Below are 20,044 nucleotides of genomic sequence, written 5' to 3'. Positions count from 1 at the left end.
TTTAACGACTGATGCCGACGGAGCTATCTGCTAGCGCCACCTAATGTACCCGTTATGACAGCGCGACGACAAAAAGATTAAAGGCACACCACGACAAGTGGGCCCTCCGCTGTGCGAGCACACAGTGAAATATTGCGAGTCCTATTTGATATTCTTATACCGAGACAGGCGAAAGAGGAACACATCAGAAGGAATTAGTGCGAACCATTGGCCAGCGCTCGTGTCGGGCTTTCAGTGGACTATATACGCTTATACACCCACAACAGGGGCACGCGGGCATGCCCGATGGGAGCTGCACGACACAGCGCATTAGCCGGGACGTCGCACTAGAAGGGAGCTACACAGGCGGAGAGAGTCCAGATGATGTGGAAATCCGGAGCTGCGTTTGATGTGGGCTGCCGTAATTGCGTGCAGTATCGCGGACGACTGAAAAGGCGACGGTGACAAAGTGACGATTCAAAACGCCTGGGACAGACTGGTCACGCACCACGACATAATGAACAACTATAGGCAAGAAGTGATTAAGCATGCCCACCACCGCGCAAAACCACTTGACAAATGTCAGGAAAGGGACTGGGGAAGATTGCGAACCAGAACACTCCGAAACCCGGTGCACTTAAAACTGAGTAAACTCCAAATAATATTCAAAAGTGGTCTGTAGGCTCTACAAGCACGAACATTAAGCGTCACACTGATTATACGAAAATGCATAGAAATCGGAGCAATATACTCACAGGACAACGCATAACTGGCCCTTCTCAAGGAACGATGGCTGAGCACTCTGAATTGCTCGATTCTATATTACCAACTGTGGGTATTCTACAGTGCCCGGGCAGCGAAATGGCTCTGGCTTACAGCACTTAATACCCGCGGGCTTGAGCCTCGGCAGACAAACCTTGCAGGTCCTTTTCTGACAGAATCTTCGTTTTTTTTTTTTCAACCGTACATACTAAATGCAGCGCCGACGCCACTTCGAACGCTCAAAGAGACGACACCTCATTTGGAGCGATAAAGGTGATCTCACCAGGTTAACTTGAACGACTGAGAATACAGCACTAATTAGTAATACAGCACTAACTAGAGTGCAATTAGGCGAAGTTAGGGTTGATTTATCGTGCTTTCGATTTTTTTTCGCGCAGCCGAAACTTTCACAGACATCAACATAGCGTAGGATTGCAAATAGTTATTTTGTTCATTACCCTCTTGCTGCTGCGTTATTGAATGCTTTTAACGTTTAGATCACAGTATAATTTAATCCCCCTTGCGAGTCTGGGGCGTCATTCTTTCCGTGTTTATGCGTACAAATGACCTGTATATAGCGGCAGCTGACGTGCTGGTGTTCCGAATGTCGCTGGTTCGATGCCGGTCGTGTTGGTCGCATTTAAATGGAGGCAGAATGTTTGGAGCCCGTATACTGCACGACGTAATTGTACGCTAAAGAACAAGTTTCTGCAACTCTACACATTGGCATGCAGTGTAGTTATGTGAGAGTGTAAGCATGAAAAACCGCAGACAGTTTTAGAAGCTTGCTCACCAAGCTTCTTAGGCTCGGGTTAAGTTCTTTGGCGTGTAGGTTAGAGGTGCAGCGGTCCAATGTAGCCCGCCAACCGTAACTTTCACGAGGTAGGGAACCACCCATTATGTCATTATGCCATTTGCCATTCTGTTGATAAGCGAGGCACCCAGTACACATTTTTCAGGCATTATGCACACTTTGGGGTGCGCAGAAGGGTTTTCAACAGGCGGACCCCGAAGTGCGAGCTCGGGGAGATGGTGGGATTTAGTTTCCTGCTCGTGTGGCAACAATATGTTGTAGCAAATTCAAATGAGCCTTATAAATCGGAGATTCAGTGGTGAAGGATGGGGGAATGGGTTCTGTAAGGTGTGTCAAGAAAAAGTGTTTCACGATTGAGAGTAATGATTGATTTGTGGGGTTCAACGTCCCAAAACCACCATATGATTATGAGAGACGCCGTAGTGCAGGGCTCCGGAAATTTCGACCACCTGGGGTTCTTTAACGTGCACCCAAATCTGAGCACACGGGCCTACAACATTTCGCCTCCATCGGAAGTGCAGCTGCCGCAGTCGGGATTCGAGCCCGCGACCTGCGGGTCAGCAGCCGAGTACCTTAGCCACTAGACCACCACGGCGGGGCTCACGATTGAGAGTAGTTGGTAATTTACTATGGAAGGGCAGAAAGCCGTCCCAGTCAATAAATGAAACCCATTGCTATGGTAACGAGTGTGTTTAAAAAACGTACTGATTAACTTAGAGTACTTTGTACTCTACTAATTAAGAGCATAAAGCCGCTCCGTGGGCCTCACACTTGATGAGGCTCCATTGACAAACATTATGCGGTGAACGAGTTCGAGTTGGCGTGTCAGCCACCGCTCACAACATGGGAATGCCTACGGCGTACTACGACGTTGTCTTAGAAAAATTGATTGATTGATTGATATGTGGGGTTCAACGTCCCAAAACCACCATATGATTGTGAGAGACGCCGTAGTGGAGGGCTCCGGAAATTTCGACCGCCTGCGGTTCTTTAACGTGCACCCAAATCTGAGCACACGGGCCTACAACATTTCGCCTCCATCAGAAGTGCAGCTGCCGCAGTCGGGATTCGAGCCCGTGACCTGCGGGTCAGCAGCCGAGTACCTTAGCCACTAGACCACCGCGGCGGGGCTTTTAGAAAAAGTGTTTAAAGATTTAGAGTACTTGGTACTCTACTATACGAGAGCACAAAGCCGTCTCTTGGGCCTCACATTTCATGTAGCCGTATCGACAAAAGTTTAAAACAAGCGTTTTCTTCGCACACCCATAGAGCAAAAGGCCAGCAACCCTGCATACGGTTTGTGATTTACAATCCACAAATCTGGAGTGTTGAAGGCACCTGCCTTTATCTTTGTCATGAAACTCAGGAGATCCATATGACTATCTCAAGATATCGTCCATTATATCCTAAGAATTCATTCGATCACATTGCCGTTGTTTTATTTCCTAAATATATCACTTCTTGTGGCCGTTGGCAGACAAAACGTACTGTTAAGCTGCTTTTCAGTGGGGCCGAAATGTTAGAGGCCCTAATTAGCGCTTGCCTTGTGCACTATCTTCTCCCCTTCACAATCAGTTCTTTTTTTGTGTTCCTGTTTGCATTAAGAAAATATGACATATGAGATAGAACACAAACCAGCCAGAGCCGAAATTCTATTGATGCTAGAAGGCCGTGTGCTTAGGTTTGGGTGCATTTTCTGTTTGTAATGAGCGTTTAACAATTTCGAGTATTTCGTACTCAACTATGGCAGATCAGCAAGCCGTTCCGATTAGAAACACAGTCAGTAAAGACAGCGCAAACGACGAAGGAGACAGAAAGAATTGCCAGCACCTTCGCTTTCGTCTTTTGCACAGTTTTAAAATAAAACCAGACCAACTAGATAAACTCAGCCTCTTGCTGTAGATTGAGACGCCCATTATAAAAACAGCAAAATAGCCCAGATTATTCAAAATTTTCTAAACCTTCCCCTACGACGTCCAACATGTCATGGTTTTGGGCCATTAAACTCCAGCTAAAGCGCTTGCTCGGGCGTGTTGGCACGACACATTGAAGAGCGATAGCGCTAAGGACAAAACACCAGGCAGAGAAGAAAGCATACAACAGCGCTGATTTGCAACAAAAGTTTGTTCATCAAGCTACAAATTATGTACTTGCGCAGTTAAAACGTCAATCACCTTGTCAGAAAAGGAGGGTGCTTTTCTAACAGAATAACTGCATGCGCAATGAGCGTGATTTTTGGTGATGATTGTGATACTTTTTTTTATCTTTGGCTTGTCATTTTTGTTTCTTGTTTTCGTTTTAAATGTGAAGGATATAGTGAGTCGTTTGATGACTAAGCTTTTGTTGTAAGCCAGCGCTGTTGTATGAGTCATCCTCTGACATTCTGTCGTCTTCTGCTCTGTTTATGTGCAATATATGTGGATTTGCAACCTTTATTATTACGATTTATTATAAAGCGAGTTACGGCGCCTGGCATGCAATTGTAGGAACTCGACTGTAAGGAGCAGGTGTTCGTAATTGCTCCGCCGCGCACGCGAGCTGAAGTACTCATCTATTTATGCGCAATAACGGGCACTTGGTAATTTGGCTAACTACAGACTACGCGGCTCGTATGACACATTCGCACAAGATCGTAAAAGTAAGGACCACGTTTTTATTTTCAGCCTTTCATTTATGAGGCCACTCTTCGATTATAGAGCTAAAAGTGCTATATTTTCTACACAAAGTAAAATGACGTGTTGTGTACTATGATTTCCATAAGTGATCATTCTTCTGCATGTTGCATGTACTGCCCAGTAATCAGAGACATTATTAGGTAGAATAATATTTGGACTTCTAACACTGTTTTACCTTATAACGGTGCTACTTAAACGGTCTATTGTTTCATTTTGTTGTTTCGTTGTGTCCTATCGTCCTAAATGCCCGGCTACGCCCCATAATTTCCGCGTTTAATGTGCCGGGCGTATATGTTCTGTTCATGCTGTTCCCGAGAATATGGAAATTTTCACCTTTTCTATTACTGTATGGCATAAAAATGGTCGGCTACCACTGCGGCACCACTTCTCGCAGACAAACGAAATAGTTAATTGCATTGCACTTGAGTTTAAGAAAAGAAAAAGCGCGTAAACATTAACACTAAGAATGAGTGCTCCAACAGGGTATTCGGAATGACTTGGCTTTATTTTTTTTCTGGTCTGACTCTGCTGCGACTGGCTTTTTTTTTTGACGTACGTAACGTGAGCTTTCGCGGTGTAACGTAACCCAGATATCGCATCTCCTGCACACCCGGAGTGCTCCGTAATAGCCTAAATTGCTGTCTTAAATTTTTAAAAATAATAATATCACAATGTATGTGTTTTTCGAGATTTAAAAAACAAGTTGGGTTTGTCCTACAAGACCACGTCACATGATTAATTTGATTTGTGGGGTTTTTAACGTCCCAAAACCACCATATGATTATGAGAGACGCCGTAGTGGAGGGCTCCGGAGATTTTGACCACCTGGGGTTCTTTAACGTGCACCCAAATCTGAGTACACGGGCCTACAACATTTCCGCCTCCATCGGAAATGCAGGCGCCACAGCCGGGATTCGAACCCGCGACCTGCGGGTCAGCAGCCGAGTACCTTAGCCACTAGACCACCATGGCGGGGTGAACGTCACATGATAGTTTATTACAAACTGTCTTTAAGGTTCTAAAGGTAATGAGTTTTGTTTTGAACTGCGCAATTATTTGTAAATTTCGCGGCAGTAATTTTTTTTTTGTTTCGGCATACACAGTTTGCATAGACGAGCAAGGCCTGAAAGCGATCACTTAGTAAAAAGTACGTAGAAGAAAAAAAAATTGGCCCCGTATCTGCATGTTTCACCGCAAATATCGAGGAAAGACGATAGTCTTGTGTGTGAAGAGAGTGAACAAATCATTTGTTTGAAGTTCTGCGAGAGAAAATCAGTGGATTGTATTCTGGAGGCACTGCGTTTGGAAGTTTCGATCCGTGCAGCGAAGGCTAGTGAGCGCACCGAGGCACGTCGGACACGAGCACCATCTGGCGGTTATCTTCGAAAACGAAAAAAGGCGTGCGCGACCACGGAGATATATTCGCGCTTGTCTCGGAGGCGATAAGGTGTAGAACGAAAAGCGACGGTCAGGTGCCTCAAAGGTGTCGTCTTAGCAAAGCGTTGGAAACACTTGCCTTGTTGAACATCACGTTGTACTGCCAGCGCAGCGCGATAAACGCTACGGTCCTTAGAATTACTTATGTGTGGCTTCTCTTGTATAAAGATACACATACAAAATATCGACGTGTTGTTATGGTGCCTAAGATATGCGCAATAATTGCTTTTTAATTGAAAATCGCACAAGTATGAACGCTGAAACTTGAGCAACATTGGTGCGTGCTGCGGATCAGGTTGCTCGTTTGGAGAATCGTTTGGTTCCATGATGATAGTTATAGCCCGAGAACAGAACGAATAGTAGTATTAACCACTTTTCTAATCCCACAGTAGAGTACCGAGTGCTCTAAATCGTTAACCACTTCTTCTAAACACACACAGAGACAAGAAGAACACAAAGAACACGTAGGTCTCTGTGTGTTCGCTCTGTTGTCACGCTATAACTATCATCATGTCATACCAAGCTGCCACACTTCTACGTTTGGTGCCGTTGGGGGTATCGTTACTGCGGACAAGCGGACAAATGTACAGACATACCAAAATTTTGGCGTCGAAGGTCCCCATGAAAGACTATCGTCTTTAAAAAAAGACACCGTATATACTTTCTTTTTGTTTCAGCAGGTGGCAAGGTTTGTCTCGCCTAAAAGTAGAACAGATTTGTACATCACACAGAAGCTTCTGCGAGCGCATGCGTCCAAACGAAAAAAAAAAGATAAAAAGAAAGGGGGAGAGAGGACGAAAACCTGAAAAAAGTTTGCGCAGCGTGTGGGACGTATTATAGTTTTTTGCTCCCTGGTTATACTACCACCCCCCACTCTCTTCCTTGCGTAGTTTTCAGCATGCTATCTGGTAGAAAAGAGCGAGCAAGCGGTAAAGCATGCGACAGATACGTCCAACTACGCTCGTTCATGACAAATTCAATTTTTCGCTGCAGTATCATTTGTAAGACTTATAATGTGTGCTACTTAAGCTACTTGATAATTACCCGGCTAAATGTTGCAGGGGCTGTTTAATAATACACGCGGAACAACACTCACCCGCGTATCCTGCCATGCACTGGCAGCTGAACTTCACGTCCGACTCGTTCAGGCAGCGGGCACCGTGCAAGCAGGGCGACGAGTAACACGGGTCGTACTGGTGGCAGGTCTTGCCGTAGTAGCCGTCCACGCAGTGGCAGGTGAACATGTGCGACGCGTTCGACTGGCACACGCCACCGTGGAGGCAGGCGGAAGGCTTGAGCAGGCACGGGTTGAAGTCCGAGCAGTTGCGGCCGGAGAAGCCCGTGAAGCAGTCGCAGCGGTACTCGCCGTGGCCCGTGTTGACGCAGGTGCCGAACGTCTTGCACGGGTTCTCGGAGCACGGGTCGAAGTGCTCGCAGGCCTCGCCGTAGAAGCCCGGATCGCAGAGGCAACGGTAACCGGGACGCGCGTCGATGGCCTCGCATGAACCATGCTTGCAGACGTTCATCAGGCAGTCTGGGGTTGGAGATAGATGGAGACAGATGGTTTGCTTTTGACAGGGATGAATGAAAGCGACATCTCAATTAATGAGTGTTTTCACGTCCTTAACTACACTAGAAAAAGGATATAAACGTCGCAGAAGATAGTGACAAGTAAGAATGGATATTTTCGAACATGGCATCCTCTGTCTTTTTCAAGGCTGCAACCTTGCTGCTCCAAAAAACATACGATTAGTTGTCGATACGTTTACTCAAGCAACCCACCTTGTTTGTGGTTTTGACCCGTAAAAGAAATACCTGTATGCCATGGCAAGCAAATGGGTTTTCAGTATCAATATATCAGTAAAAAAAAACGTAGCTATTCCTCCTATATAAGAATCGGTATAACACGAAAGTGAAACGGTGTTTTTACAGAGGTAAATGAGCATATATTCTGCAGTGTTTCAACAATAGCAACAAACTTCAAAGCCAGGTTAGGAACGGCGCGAAGCTCCAAACTTGCAGCGCACACCTCAAGCAGAAAGCACGCACGAAAGCATACACGGGACAAGCGTGGACTAACAACTGTCACAGATAGACATTCAAAGCGCGCTGTTCAAACAGAAAGACGCATGAAACGAACGCACAAGATACCCAGCAGAAGTGTGAACAATAGTCAGTATTTTTCCTGCGTCATGCGTCAGCAGCGCGCTCCTTTCGTAAACGAGGCTGTGGCTGCGTGCGAAGTGACCTTCACCCTCTGCTGAATTACGAGTCTGATAAGCGCGCGTGCGTGGAGATGATGACCTTTAGAGTGCGTCCAACGTGACGTTGTCACGACATGTCATCACTGATAACAAAAACGCGCTAAGGTTTCGAAGCTCTGAGGTGTGCCAAACGGCTTATGATGTGTATAACGGGCTTGACGTTAGCATACCACACAATGTGCGTTCTGTGGGGTGGTGGTTAGCACCAGGCGCTTAGAATAAAGAGGTTGTTTGTTCGATGTGACACGACAGAAGCTTGCATTCTGGTTTACTTCTTTATAATCTTTAAGTATATAATCTTCGACGTCACTTTCATGACGGAAAGGCGTCAGCGGAGCTGTGGTAGAAGCCGGCATGAAACAACGTGGTGTTAAAAGAATAAAAACACCTTTGTTGTGATTATTAGAGCATACGGGAGACCTAAAAAGGGAAATGAAAAATTGGTGAACTCAAAATTAAAGAATTGATTACTGAAGATGCACATCGCATGTCAAAATGCATATTGCAAATGCTACGATGGCGGACCCCGTTATTGCCCTTGGTTATGCGGAAGACCTTGAACACATGCGTTTAAGTTTGTCAAAGATCATGCATTCGATCTCCATTTCATAGCGATCACTGCCTGAAGAGAAGCCATCTCATATTAAGGTTGCTAACTCTGAACGAACTTTAATAAAACTTAAAAAAAAAACGTGCAAAGCTATATTATCTTCATGATAACGGTTGAAGAGGAGTATGCTTGAAGGGGCATTTGAACAACACCAAAGCGCGCCACTCGGTATGAACTTGTTTCTGGCGTATCACATTTAAGACGGGATTAAAAAATGATATAGCGACACACTCATACACACAGCAACACATGAACACGTAGCTAGAAGAGAAAGAGAGGGAGAACAAAAGAAGAGATGTGAATACAACAAACCAAACAGGAACCTAAACGACTCGACTTTTTCAAGCTTTGTGCAATGCTGAATGAAATATTTTTCTGCAACATATTCTTTTCTCTTGTAACGCGTTGCACACTTTATGATGCAGTGCTATTTTTACTACTATTTCTTTCCTTATATCCTGGTTAAGTCAATCTACTCTTGGGATTCCTCTTATAATCCGATGTTGCATACTCGCGGCAATATCGGCATTTCACATCGTAAATAACATCATTTCAAAGTTAGAAGTAAACAGCTCGTGCCCTGTCTACTTACTGCATCTCTGGAGTGTGTTTCTCTAACACTGTCTAGTTGCAGCTAAGCAGGGATAGGCGATCTGCATGCATCTATTTTTTTGTTTTGTTCTGCTGGCACTGTAGCACCATTACTTACAGTCGATGCGCGTGGTGAATCGGTCGACAGGGCTGCCGATGCCCTCTTCTCGGCCGTTCCAGGCGTACACGCGGTACTCGTAGTCGGTCCACGGTCGCAACTTGAGCACCGGGACGCACTTGTCGGGGGCGCTCGTGGTCACGTTGACGTACGAGGTGACGTTTTCTGAGGTCGCCCTGTACTTGACCACGTAGCCGGACACGTTGCCGTAGAGGGGCCGCTGCCAACAGATGCGAACGCTCGTCTCGTTCACCACGACGGCGCGCGTGTTTTGCGGGTCTGCGAGAGATTGGAGGTAATGGGAATATGAGAGAGGCGATTGAATAGACTTTGCCCGCAAAACCGCGGTGTGCTCGTCATTCGTCAGTGTATATAAGAGTCTTCCAAGTTGCTTTCAGTTTGAATAAGAAGCACCCCTTATTTTTCCGTGCAAATGCAATAAACTATCAAATGTAGGCCGAGGGGTTGAAAAAATATTAGAAAAGAGGGGGGTAAGGAGCACCTCTTTTAAATGGTTCTTTATATTGGGGTGGGGGGGGCACAAGGGGTGGGGGGGGCACATGGGTTTGGTGTACCCCCCCCCATGGCTACGCTGCTGCTCTAAACCAAAAATGGGGGCACCCTTAAGCTTCACCTTTAGGAGTTGAACACAATAGCGAAATCTGGCCCGTAGTGCGCCCTTGAACCACTTAGTGCATACATATTAATATGTTTTGTCACACACACACACACACACACACACACACACACACACACACACACACACACACACACACACACACACACACACACACACACACACGCGTGCGCGCGCACGCAAAATGCGGCGTATTTTTAGTAATGGTACAGTTTTCCGGTCTATATTTAACAGCTCTTTTATAACAACTTCATGAAAATATTTTACAGTGAAATAGTCACATAGTCCTGTATTATGATCTGCGCGTAGGCGTGACACTTGTATTCGTAAGTGGTCACACTCTGTCGTCCATCTTGCGTTAGTTATCTGGCAACAGTTCGACTTGTTCTTCTGGAGACCTCGGCCAATCGCAACAAACAACGCCTTATGATCAGCGAAATGGCAACTGCAGTACTTCACTTCTTTAATGGTGCCGTGAGAATGAAAAGCTAAATCTATGCAAGTGTTGTGGTTTGTTGAAATGGCATTTCTTTGAAGGGGCATAACGAGTCTCACAATGCTTCACAGCTGGCAGCACATTATCTAGCGTTTGCTCTTTGCTTGATCAACACCTCTGGATAGGCATGATATCTGTTTTGACGGATACAAACATTTCCGTGCGCGCTGTGCTGTGAAATACTTTTCACCCAAAAATGACGTCGCTGTTCGTTGCCGTGAGTGGTTGTTGTGCTTTTGCTGCCAGAACAAGTCCAGTGATGGCCAAAAGCTCTTTATGATAACGCCCGTAAAGCTCATGTGACTTGCCACAAAAGACATGGCTACGTAGAATCAGAAATGAGAACTTCAGGCTGAAATTTCTGAATCCACTTTGCAAAGTAAGTTTTGCGTGTCTCATTACGAGTACGGTTGGATGTTTGCTAAATTCAATGCTTGCTCTATAAGGCCGCAGACAAGTCGCAGTTAATTGTGCAGGACGTCGCGATCTACCACTCAGGTTTCATTAACGCTTCTGCGGGGCTTTTAGGGGCGAAGCTCCTTAGGGCGTGGGCTGTGCGTCCCCTGTATGTAGCCACCTCTAGTTTAGTTCTTGCAGTGTTCACTAGATGGCGGTACCGTCCCCTGTATGTAGCCACCTCTAGTTTAGTTCTTGCAGTGTTCACTAGATGGCGGTACCGTCTCCTGTATGTAGCGTACCGTCTCCTGTATTGATCAGGCACTACCAGCATTAATGTACGCAGATGATATAGTGCTAATGGCCAACAACAAGGAAGATTTGCAGAGATTGATGGACATCTGCGGTAATGAGGGAGATATGTTAGATTTTAGATTCAGTAGGGAAAAATCAGCAGTCATGATTTTCAATGACAACGAAGGTAGTGAGCTTAGAATACAGGAGGTGACGCTAGAGATAACAGATAAATACAAATATCTGGGCGTATGGATAAGCAATGGGACCGAGTATCTGAGGGAACACGAAATATACGTGACGACTAAAGGTAACAGGAATGCAGCAGTCATGAAAAATAGGGCACTGTGGAATTACAATAGGTATGATGTTGTGAGAGGAATATGGAAAGGGGTCATGGTTCCTGGGCTGACGTTCAGCAATGCGGTCTTGTGCATGAGATCAGAAGTTCAAGCAAGATTAGAAATTAAGCAACGTGGAATAGGTAGGCTTGCTTTAGGAGCTCACGGGAATACACCAAATCAGGGAGTACAAGGTGATATGGGATGGACATCATTTGAGGGCAGGGAAGCTAGCAGCAAGATAAAATTTGAGAAGCGATTGAGAGAAATGGGGGAAGAGCGTTGGGCTAGGAAGGTTTTCAGCTACTTGTACATGAAGAATGTCGGTACAAAATGGAGGAAGCGAACCAGGAAGTTGACTGGTAAATACTTAGAAAACAGCAGGTGGCCAAACCAAAAAGAACTATCGGTTAAGAAAAAAGTGAAGGAAACGGAGACTGACATGTGGAGAATGGGCATGATTAAGAAGTCCGCACTAGAGATCTATCGAACTTTTAAGCAGGAAATTGCCAAGGAAAGGATCTATGATAATACTCGGGGTAGTTCTCTACTGTTTGAGGCCAGGACGGGAGTACTGCAAAACCAAGACATATCGGGCCAAATACGAAGGGGTCGACACAGTATGCAGTGCGTGTGGAGAGGAAGAAGAAACTGCCGAACACTTGATAATGTTCTGTAAAGGGCTTCACCCTATAGTTCAGGATGATGGCGCAGAGTTTTTCAAAGCACTGGGATTTAGGGACAGCGAGGGCAAAATAGACTTTAAGCGGGTAGACTTAACTAGAAGGAGGTTATCTGATTGGTGGCTAAAGTCAAGGCACGAGTAAAAATTAAACCCTTCACTGCGAAGTACGAATCCCCAACTTCATTATTTAAAGGGAAAAAAAAGATAAATGTAATGGTTAGTTCACTAAGTATTATGGCTAGGTGGCGTTAGCCGCCGCCCGATCTAAAGGGTGCAGCCATATCCATCCATCCATCCATCCATGTAGCCACCTCTCGTTTAGTTCTAGTAGTGTTTACTAGTAGTGATGGTGGTACTTGTAGCTGATGATGAAAAGATGCAAGATGTTATAACCTAGAAAGCGGTACTTGTAGTTGATGAAAGACGCGAGATCTTATAAAATAGGAATGATGTCACATATGGCGCGTGTCATTGGTTGAAAGCAATCGTTCGATTTAGTGCGGCGACGTACGCTAGGGGGAGCGATGTAATAAAATCGAGTGGGCAAAATGTACAGAGGATTCATGGTTTACCAGGTTTACCTCCGGAGCTTCGCCCACTCATCATCATTCACTTCGTGGATATGGCGGCACTTTTTTTTTTGTCAACAAAACATGTTTACGTGTTGTCGTTATGCGCCAACTGGTTTGAGTTTGCGGTACTGGTTTGTGCGCTTGGAGTGTACGCATCTCATTACGATAAAGCCAAAATGCCTTTCAGGGCCTTTGTCGAACACTCTTTGGGTAACTTCTACAAGCACTTTTGCAGGGTACCCACTACGCCATAGGTTATCATTATTCTTGTTTAGTATAGATGCATCCAATATGATATTCTTCAGAGAAGCGTGGTATCCGCTACACAAGTAATTTGCACAATTTTTTTTTATGCTGTGATGGATGACAATAAAGAATTATGCTTGACGCTTTTGTAATGGGTCGGACCAATCGACGACCCACTTGTTACGCAATTCGCCCTTTGCGTAGCCCGGTTGTTTCTTAGCTGTTCTCAAATGTTTTATTACACATAATAACGCGAATCCTTTCCTAACATGAAGGTGATCGGTTTGCAATGGAGTTTTAAGCACCGTTTTGCAGTGGCGTTTGAAGCACCGGTCTGTGTGCCACCCAGTAGAATACTGGGTGGCACACAGAACACCCGATATGAAATCCCATTTGGTCCTTGGCGGTTTTCAATTACATACTTCTTTTCTTTTTAATTTCCCCGGGATAGTGGTTACGTGCACTCGCGGCAGCGACAATGGTGGACAACTACGCAAGGTGTGGTAGCGGGCTAGTTGCCATTTCGTATGTTCAAAGCTGAAGTTTAAAAAAAGCTGGACAGTGGACAAAGAGGACAACAAGGGCAAGCGTTTGTCTTCGTTGTCTCCTTCATCTCATGTCAACCTTTTCTGGGGCTTGAGCTTTAAAAATATGGACAACTGTGGCACCAAAAAATGGCCTTATTTTTGAGCTAATAACTGCTGTCGCTTTAAAGCATGCTTTAAATACCAGAAATTGGCGGTTTGACTGAATATTAAACGTGGGGCGTCATCAAATATAGTCAAAAAGAGTGAATTGCTGCATTCATTATTGGGAGCCCCACACTGCTTCACTAAACGTTCAAAACTAGGGCTTGAGCTTCAATTTATGAGCTGTACTCTTTTCGCAATGTTTTTTCAAGGCCCTTGTATTAACAGTGATTTGATATGTGAGGTTTAACGTCCCAAAACCACCATATGATTATGAGAGACGCCGTAGTGGAGGGCTCCTGAACTTTCGACCACCTGGGGTTCTTTAACGTGCACGCAAATCTGAGCACACGGGCCTACAACCATTCCGCCTCCATCGGAAATGCAGCCGCCTCAGCCGGGATTCGAACCCGCGACCTGCGGGTCAGCAGCCGAGTACCTCATCCACTAGACCACCGTTGCGGGACTCTGTATTACCAGTGCTCTCACAAGAGGTGGCCTCTCGCCTGCCTTGTCTAACGTCCAGCATTGATCTCTAGAGCGCCGTTCCACGCGGGCCCTAGACGACACAAGTCATCGTCCAGCCACTTCTCCGTTCCCCTTGGGCGAATTTGTCGTTTATTTGCCTGTTCCACCGAGAAACGAGAACGATTGAGTGGTGGACGGGGCACTTGTTTACGCAACGTGTCATAAAGCTCCCAGACTTTCGGACGTGAACGAGCGCTTAGACAACCGTAAAACGGTGAAGAAACACATACCGAGTAGTAAGAATAACAAACGAGGGGAGTGCTGTTGCAACGTGTGTCCATGGCGAACACAACTTGGCGAGCGAGTAGCGTTGGAGCTAACGCAGCGATGACGAGGAAACGCGAAATATAGCAGAGCATGTCCGCGCGTCGATCCATCATCATGGCCCTTCAGAACACGCGCACTCGTGGCTCTGGGGTCAAGACGGATTATGCAGTATCCTCAGAGAAGAAAGGAACGGGGTAATAGTAAAAAAAAAATGTATGTTTGAGTACCACACTTTGAAGTCACTTACGATTAAAGTATAGAGAGCATGCGTAGAGTGAGTAGGAACGTCTCTCTAACTTTTGTTTTGCGTTGTTCATGCATACGCTACTAAGCAGTCTCGAGAGTAACGTGTTCTAGAACACTCTATCGTCCAGAACAGCCCCAGCGTATACATAACGAAGTTCGTGAATACCAGTGTAATGCAGGAACCGTTATTCCTTTGATATATTTTCACAACTCGGGAGTATATTATATGTTTTGGAGAGTATTTCGACGTGCCGTATTGACGAGTCATTTTTTATACGTAAGTGGAAAGCCTACATCATTATATCTCAGGAGCATCGTCATTGAGCACGCTGCATTGGTAATAGTGTTATAGCCCTGTAAAACAATTCTTCAAAACCAGCTCTTCACATAAAAAGGCGAATGATTACAGGAAATGTGCTATAGAAAGTACCCTACGGGTACTTTTAATTGTCCTTACTGCAACACACACACGCACATACACACGCGCGCGCACCTGTGCTATCACATAGATACAAATATTCTAATGCTGTAGTTATAAAAACCTGCATTTTTTATATCGTGTCAATAATACTTGTTTTTTTGGGACGGCTTTCAGCTCTTCTATAGTAGAGTAGCTAGTGCTGTAAGTCGTTCAACAGTTTTTCTAAATGCACTTTCAATTCCAGCACTTGTCTAACTGATACTCCACCACTCTTGCTGGTCCGATCCTGTCCTCGGATGGAGGTGGAATTCCAGAAGCCGGTGTCATGTGAAAGCACACTGCACGTGAAAAAAAAAATGCAGATGCTCGAAATTTCCGGAGGCCTTCACCATGACGGGCGCTCGAATATCTTTCTTTCAGAATGTAAAACCCCAGATCTTACTATTGATAAATGACATGCTTCTCTGCTCACAGGAGACAAAGCAAGGACGCGGCTGCTACTGATAGATATGTGGGGTTTAACGTCCCAAAACCACTATATGATTATGAGAGACGCCGTAGTGGAGGGCTCCGGAAATTTAGACCACCTGGGGTTCTTTAACGTGCACCCAAATCTGAGCACACGGGCCTACAACATTTCCGCCTCCATCGGAAATGCAGCCGCCGCAGCCGGGATTCGAACCCGCGCCCTGCGGGTCAGCAGCCGAGTACCTTAGCCACTAGACCACCGCGGTGGGGCGATCTACACCATGATTTAGCGATATTACAGCCATCTGATAGCTGTGTGAAGCATATAACCAATTTCTTATACTTCAATATCGAAATAAGCTCAGAACGAACGTTGGCTGTGTAATCACATAGAATTTTGATTGCGATAACAAATGAAGCTATCGCACAAATTTGGCGCCTGTATCAGCGAAATCCTCTAGTCGTACACGATGAGTCACTTACGGCACAATTTGTTCTGCGGTGATTGCTAACCTAGTGTGCGTTCAGTGAGTGAGTGAGTTGATGAATCAATGCCCAAGAAATATTTACTATGAAACTGATAACAAATTTAATTTTTAAAAACCCCGCAAAGTGGACAGCTTAGTCTCGGTATGTCAACACCCGTACTACGTCGTGTAATGACAGTGACATTTGAATTGGGATAGTGAACGTGGCGCAAGGAAAAGAGAAAATTCGGTAGAAGCTGCAATTTCCTCGCTGAACTCTCCCATACACTTTAAAAAAGGGGCATTTGGGGAGTGTTTTTGCCACTCAACTAGAATCACCATCCATTCCTCTCAAATTTCTTTGCCTTTCGTTATCAACGTAATCCCAGCACTTTCAAATCACAAACATTACTGCCAAGTGCCTGTAAATCAGCGTGACATGGTATCCTTTCCAGGAAAGAGGCGAGATTCGACTTTTTATGAAAGTCAACACGAGCAAGTAGCATGGCGAGTATTGTACTGCAGAAGAAATACTATCCAAATACTGGACTTTTCTTTAGGGTGATACGGTTCGGAAGAACAATTTATGTAACGCTACGCGGAGAAAATCTGACGTACAGTGAGCGAGAAACCTCCACCTTGCCGACTGCTCTTTGAAAAAAGAAATATTTGGAAGCTTAAAACGGTAAATGTAAACAGCGAGGAAACAAGTCAACAGCATAACCCGGGAACAGTAGCGTCGAGAAGTTATATTCAGCGAGCGATAAAAAAAAAATACGGGTGCTGTGTGTTTCGTCGATGTCTTCAGCAGTCTCGGCGTTCGCGAAAGGTTTTGCTGCTTATCAGTGTGAGCGAGTTACGGCCGAAGATGACGCGTTGACGCGGAGAGTGGGTGAACGCTAGGATAAACAAAAACGAATGAAGTTATCATAAAAAATAAATGAACGGAGAAACGAAGCGTATATCTTTGTTTCCTTCCTTCCGTTCGAGAAAGCAGTGCCGGGACGCATTTGGCTCAACGGAAGTGCGCGTTTCTTGCGCACTTTGACTGAGGACCGTACTATCGCTAGCATCTCCAGTGCGTGCTTTAGTGCGTGCGTCGTTCGCCGTTCGTGCGCTTGCGTGCGTTGTTTGATCCTTATCGACACTTCGCATTCAATGCACGCTTTCGGCGCTGTTGTTCCAAGTCGGCTGGCGTTGACGAGAGAATGCCGATAACTCGGAACGAGAAGAAAAAAAAATGAAAGAAAAGCAAGCGTCAACAGAAATGAACTATGTACGATAATAAAGAAAACGTTTCGTTGAACGGTGCGTGCAGTGACGTCGAAAAATAAAATGGCGCCCAGCGAGTGGAAAGCGTGAACACTGACAGGCCGTTCATACGCCTTTCCGGGCTTTCTGTCTCGCTCTTCTTTGCGTAACGTCGATGCTTCTAAAGAATCATGATTTCTTCGAGCGAAAAAGACCGAACGAATGTCTTCCCTTTCGATGTCTTTGCTCACAAGCAAGATCTCAAGCGTCGCGAAGTGCTTTGCTTAGATACTTTTTTTTTTGTCGAGACCGGGTTTTGAGCACTTTTACGGGAGCGAGACTTCACGATAGTCGGACGTATTATACTGGAGTGTAGCCCCGATATGACGCGGTGAAAGCAAACGACATATCACGCTAGAACTTCCAAGGAAAAAGAATTTCAGCAAACTTATATTTCCCCAGAGAATGTCTCGTGCGATGTGATTCATGCACTTTGCTAAGGCGATGCTCTCGTTCACTCGAACGAAGTTTCATAAATATTCGTTTTAATTACGAAGACCCGCACATTTGCTAGACCCGTAGTCAACAAGCCTACAGCAAGAAACGAATAAGGTAAATTTTGTGTGCTTATATGACCATACTGAGGAAACACCTCGTATTTCGTTGATATTATAAATTTCCTCCATACATATATTTTGCATATTTACCCATTCGTAGCTCAAGAACGCCATTATCGTGTACATGCAACTCCTTCGTGAAAGCATACCCGATCCTCAGAGGCCTCGAGCACGTGAACCTCCAGGTAGAAAGCGAAGAAACCATTATAAACGCACCCTTGTGTCTTTTTTCCTTTCATTAAAGACGCTTATTAAGGCACAGACACAGCTACGTGCAACCCTATTGGCCTCGAGATGACACAGAGTCGGCACCTAGTGGAGAGATGACGAAACACCGTAGTGTGGGTGGCTTCATGCGTCGTCTGCTACCACGCCATGTTCGCAAGTATGCGACAGTCATGCACGTCCCAAGAAGGCAGTTTATGCTGTGTGTTAACTTCTTGTTCTAACAGTAGGTGGCGCCACTCTTTCGCTCTGCCCACCCCCGTACAGTACAAAGCAAGGTCGATCCAATTTAGGCCTCTTTCACAAATGAAAATCCGGGGACCGTGGTCTGAACATCATCAAATGGCGGCGAGTCTAGACGACAGTTAACCCACTTACAATCCGTCGGCCTTATTTCGGGGAAGCGCTCGTGGAGACGACGCCCAAAAACAACGTAATAAATAAGAAAAAAAGTGACAACGTCTAAAAGGCTGCAGTAAAATTGGCTAACGGGTATTGAATAACCCGGAGCCACTAAGTACCGACCCCAAAGCGACCGTACTGCGTTACGGAGCGTGACCCTGAGGCCGTATTAATGCACGTAATTTGCTTTCTTTCCGGCCGCTATAACGACGCTTACATCTTGCTCCTTTTTTTTCGGGTTCCTTTGCGCACCGTCATTGTCATTAGTGCCCCGAGCGGCCGCACACGACTGGCCAATGAATGACACTTCGTGAGAGGCCGGCAGCGGGCCATTCCCGGAAATAACGATTGTCGTGGGCTTCACTCACAGCAACGTGAAACGCGCGTATAGGAACACCGGAAGTGCTCTGCTCGTTCTGTCCCGCGCACCGGAAGAACGGCGTTCATTCTACGTCGTGTCCTAATCGCGGCTTGCTCGTTCGATGGACAACGCATTAATGGAGCCATTTAGCTAATCACGGCCGGCTGTATATCGCCGCAACTTCGTCGAAATCGATCGACGTTGTCTTTCTACTTACCTTTTTTTTTTTTCATGCCAGCGCACTTTGGAAGTAACGCGAAACTGCTTATTGCATTGAGCCGTCTCTCCCGGCACTTTTTTTTTTGGAATGGCTGCTAACTGAAGTCGATAAACGACTGGTTCTATGGGAGAGGCAATTTCGATATGGAGCACCGTATACCTATTATAAGGTAGCGTTTTATTCGTGCTGCTTACGTTAGAGTGTAACATTATCTGATATTATTAGGAGTCCAAAAACTTGTGTCTGTGTGGCTGCCACTGCCCCTATTGCGTCCCAGAAGCGAGTTAAAGGCAATAACTATCGTGAAAATGACTTTGCACTTCTACTGAGATGTTCGATGTAACGTTCTCTTTTCAGTAACCACCGAATTTACTTGGCCAATTATGCTTGCTTGATACTGCGAGACCCGAAAGTGACCATACGCGGGAGCTGAAATACAATCAATGTTTACTCCTAGCAAGGGTAACACGCTCAACGATTCATAGATAACAGACATAGACTTGTACTGCTTATCTCATAATCACAGCAATACAAGTATGACAAGGGCATTCGTACTGTTTAGAAACAGTTTTTTATAAGATGGTGGCTATTGTGGCGGCCACATATATGACATACTTATTGAGCAGCCTCCCACCCTAATGAACAAACCGGGCTTCGAAACTTCTGAAATAAGATTTTCTAATCATCACGTGCTGACAAACACAGAACGCAGGGCTGAGTATATACTGTGTGCTTTCGGGCAACCTTGAGTGAAACTAAAGTAGTTATTTGTACAGAACAAGCTGCCCTAGTTTAATCAGTCTGTACTCCGTGGGGGTGCTGACGCCCCCTCTAAAGTTGTTTGCGCTGTGTGGTGCACGTGTCACGCCCAAAAGCCGCATTTCGGGTTACAACCACCGGATGGTAGTTGGCGTTGTGTTCGCGTTGATCACCCCTATCATCCTCATCGTGCTGCAGCGCCGGCT

General features: G+C 45.5%; 1 protein-coding gene across 1 annotated transcript in view; it reads right to left on the bottom strand.

Annotated features, from left to right (window-relative positions):
- Positions 1-20,044, bottom strand: part of LOC119164974 (uncharacterized) — a 199,762-nt gene that overhangs the window by 31,550 nt on the left and 148,168 nt on the right. Inside the window, exons 5-6 of the mRNA XM_075873443.1 lie at positions 9,251-9,529; positions 6,764-7,201 (exon numbers count right to left, since the gene is read on the bottom strand). Coding sequence (XP_075729558.1) covers positions 6,764-7,201; positions 9,251-9,529 — 717 coding nt within the window. The remainder of the gene's footprint in view (positions 1-6,763; positions 7,202-9,250; positions 9,530-20,044) is intronic.

Source organism: Rhipicephalus microplus, chromosome 9 (genome assembly GCF_043290135.1).
Source record: "Rhipicephalus microplus isolate Deutch F79 chromosome 9, USDA_Rmic, whole genome shotgun sequence".
Lineage (NCBI taxonomy): Eukaryota > Metazoa > Arthropoda > Arachnida > Ixodida > Ixodidae > Rhipicephalus > Rhipicephalus microplus.
This window is presented reverse-complemented; position numbering and strand designations above follow the sequence as displayed.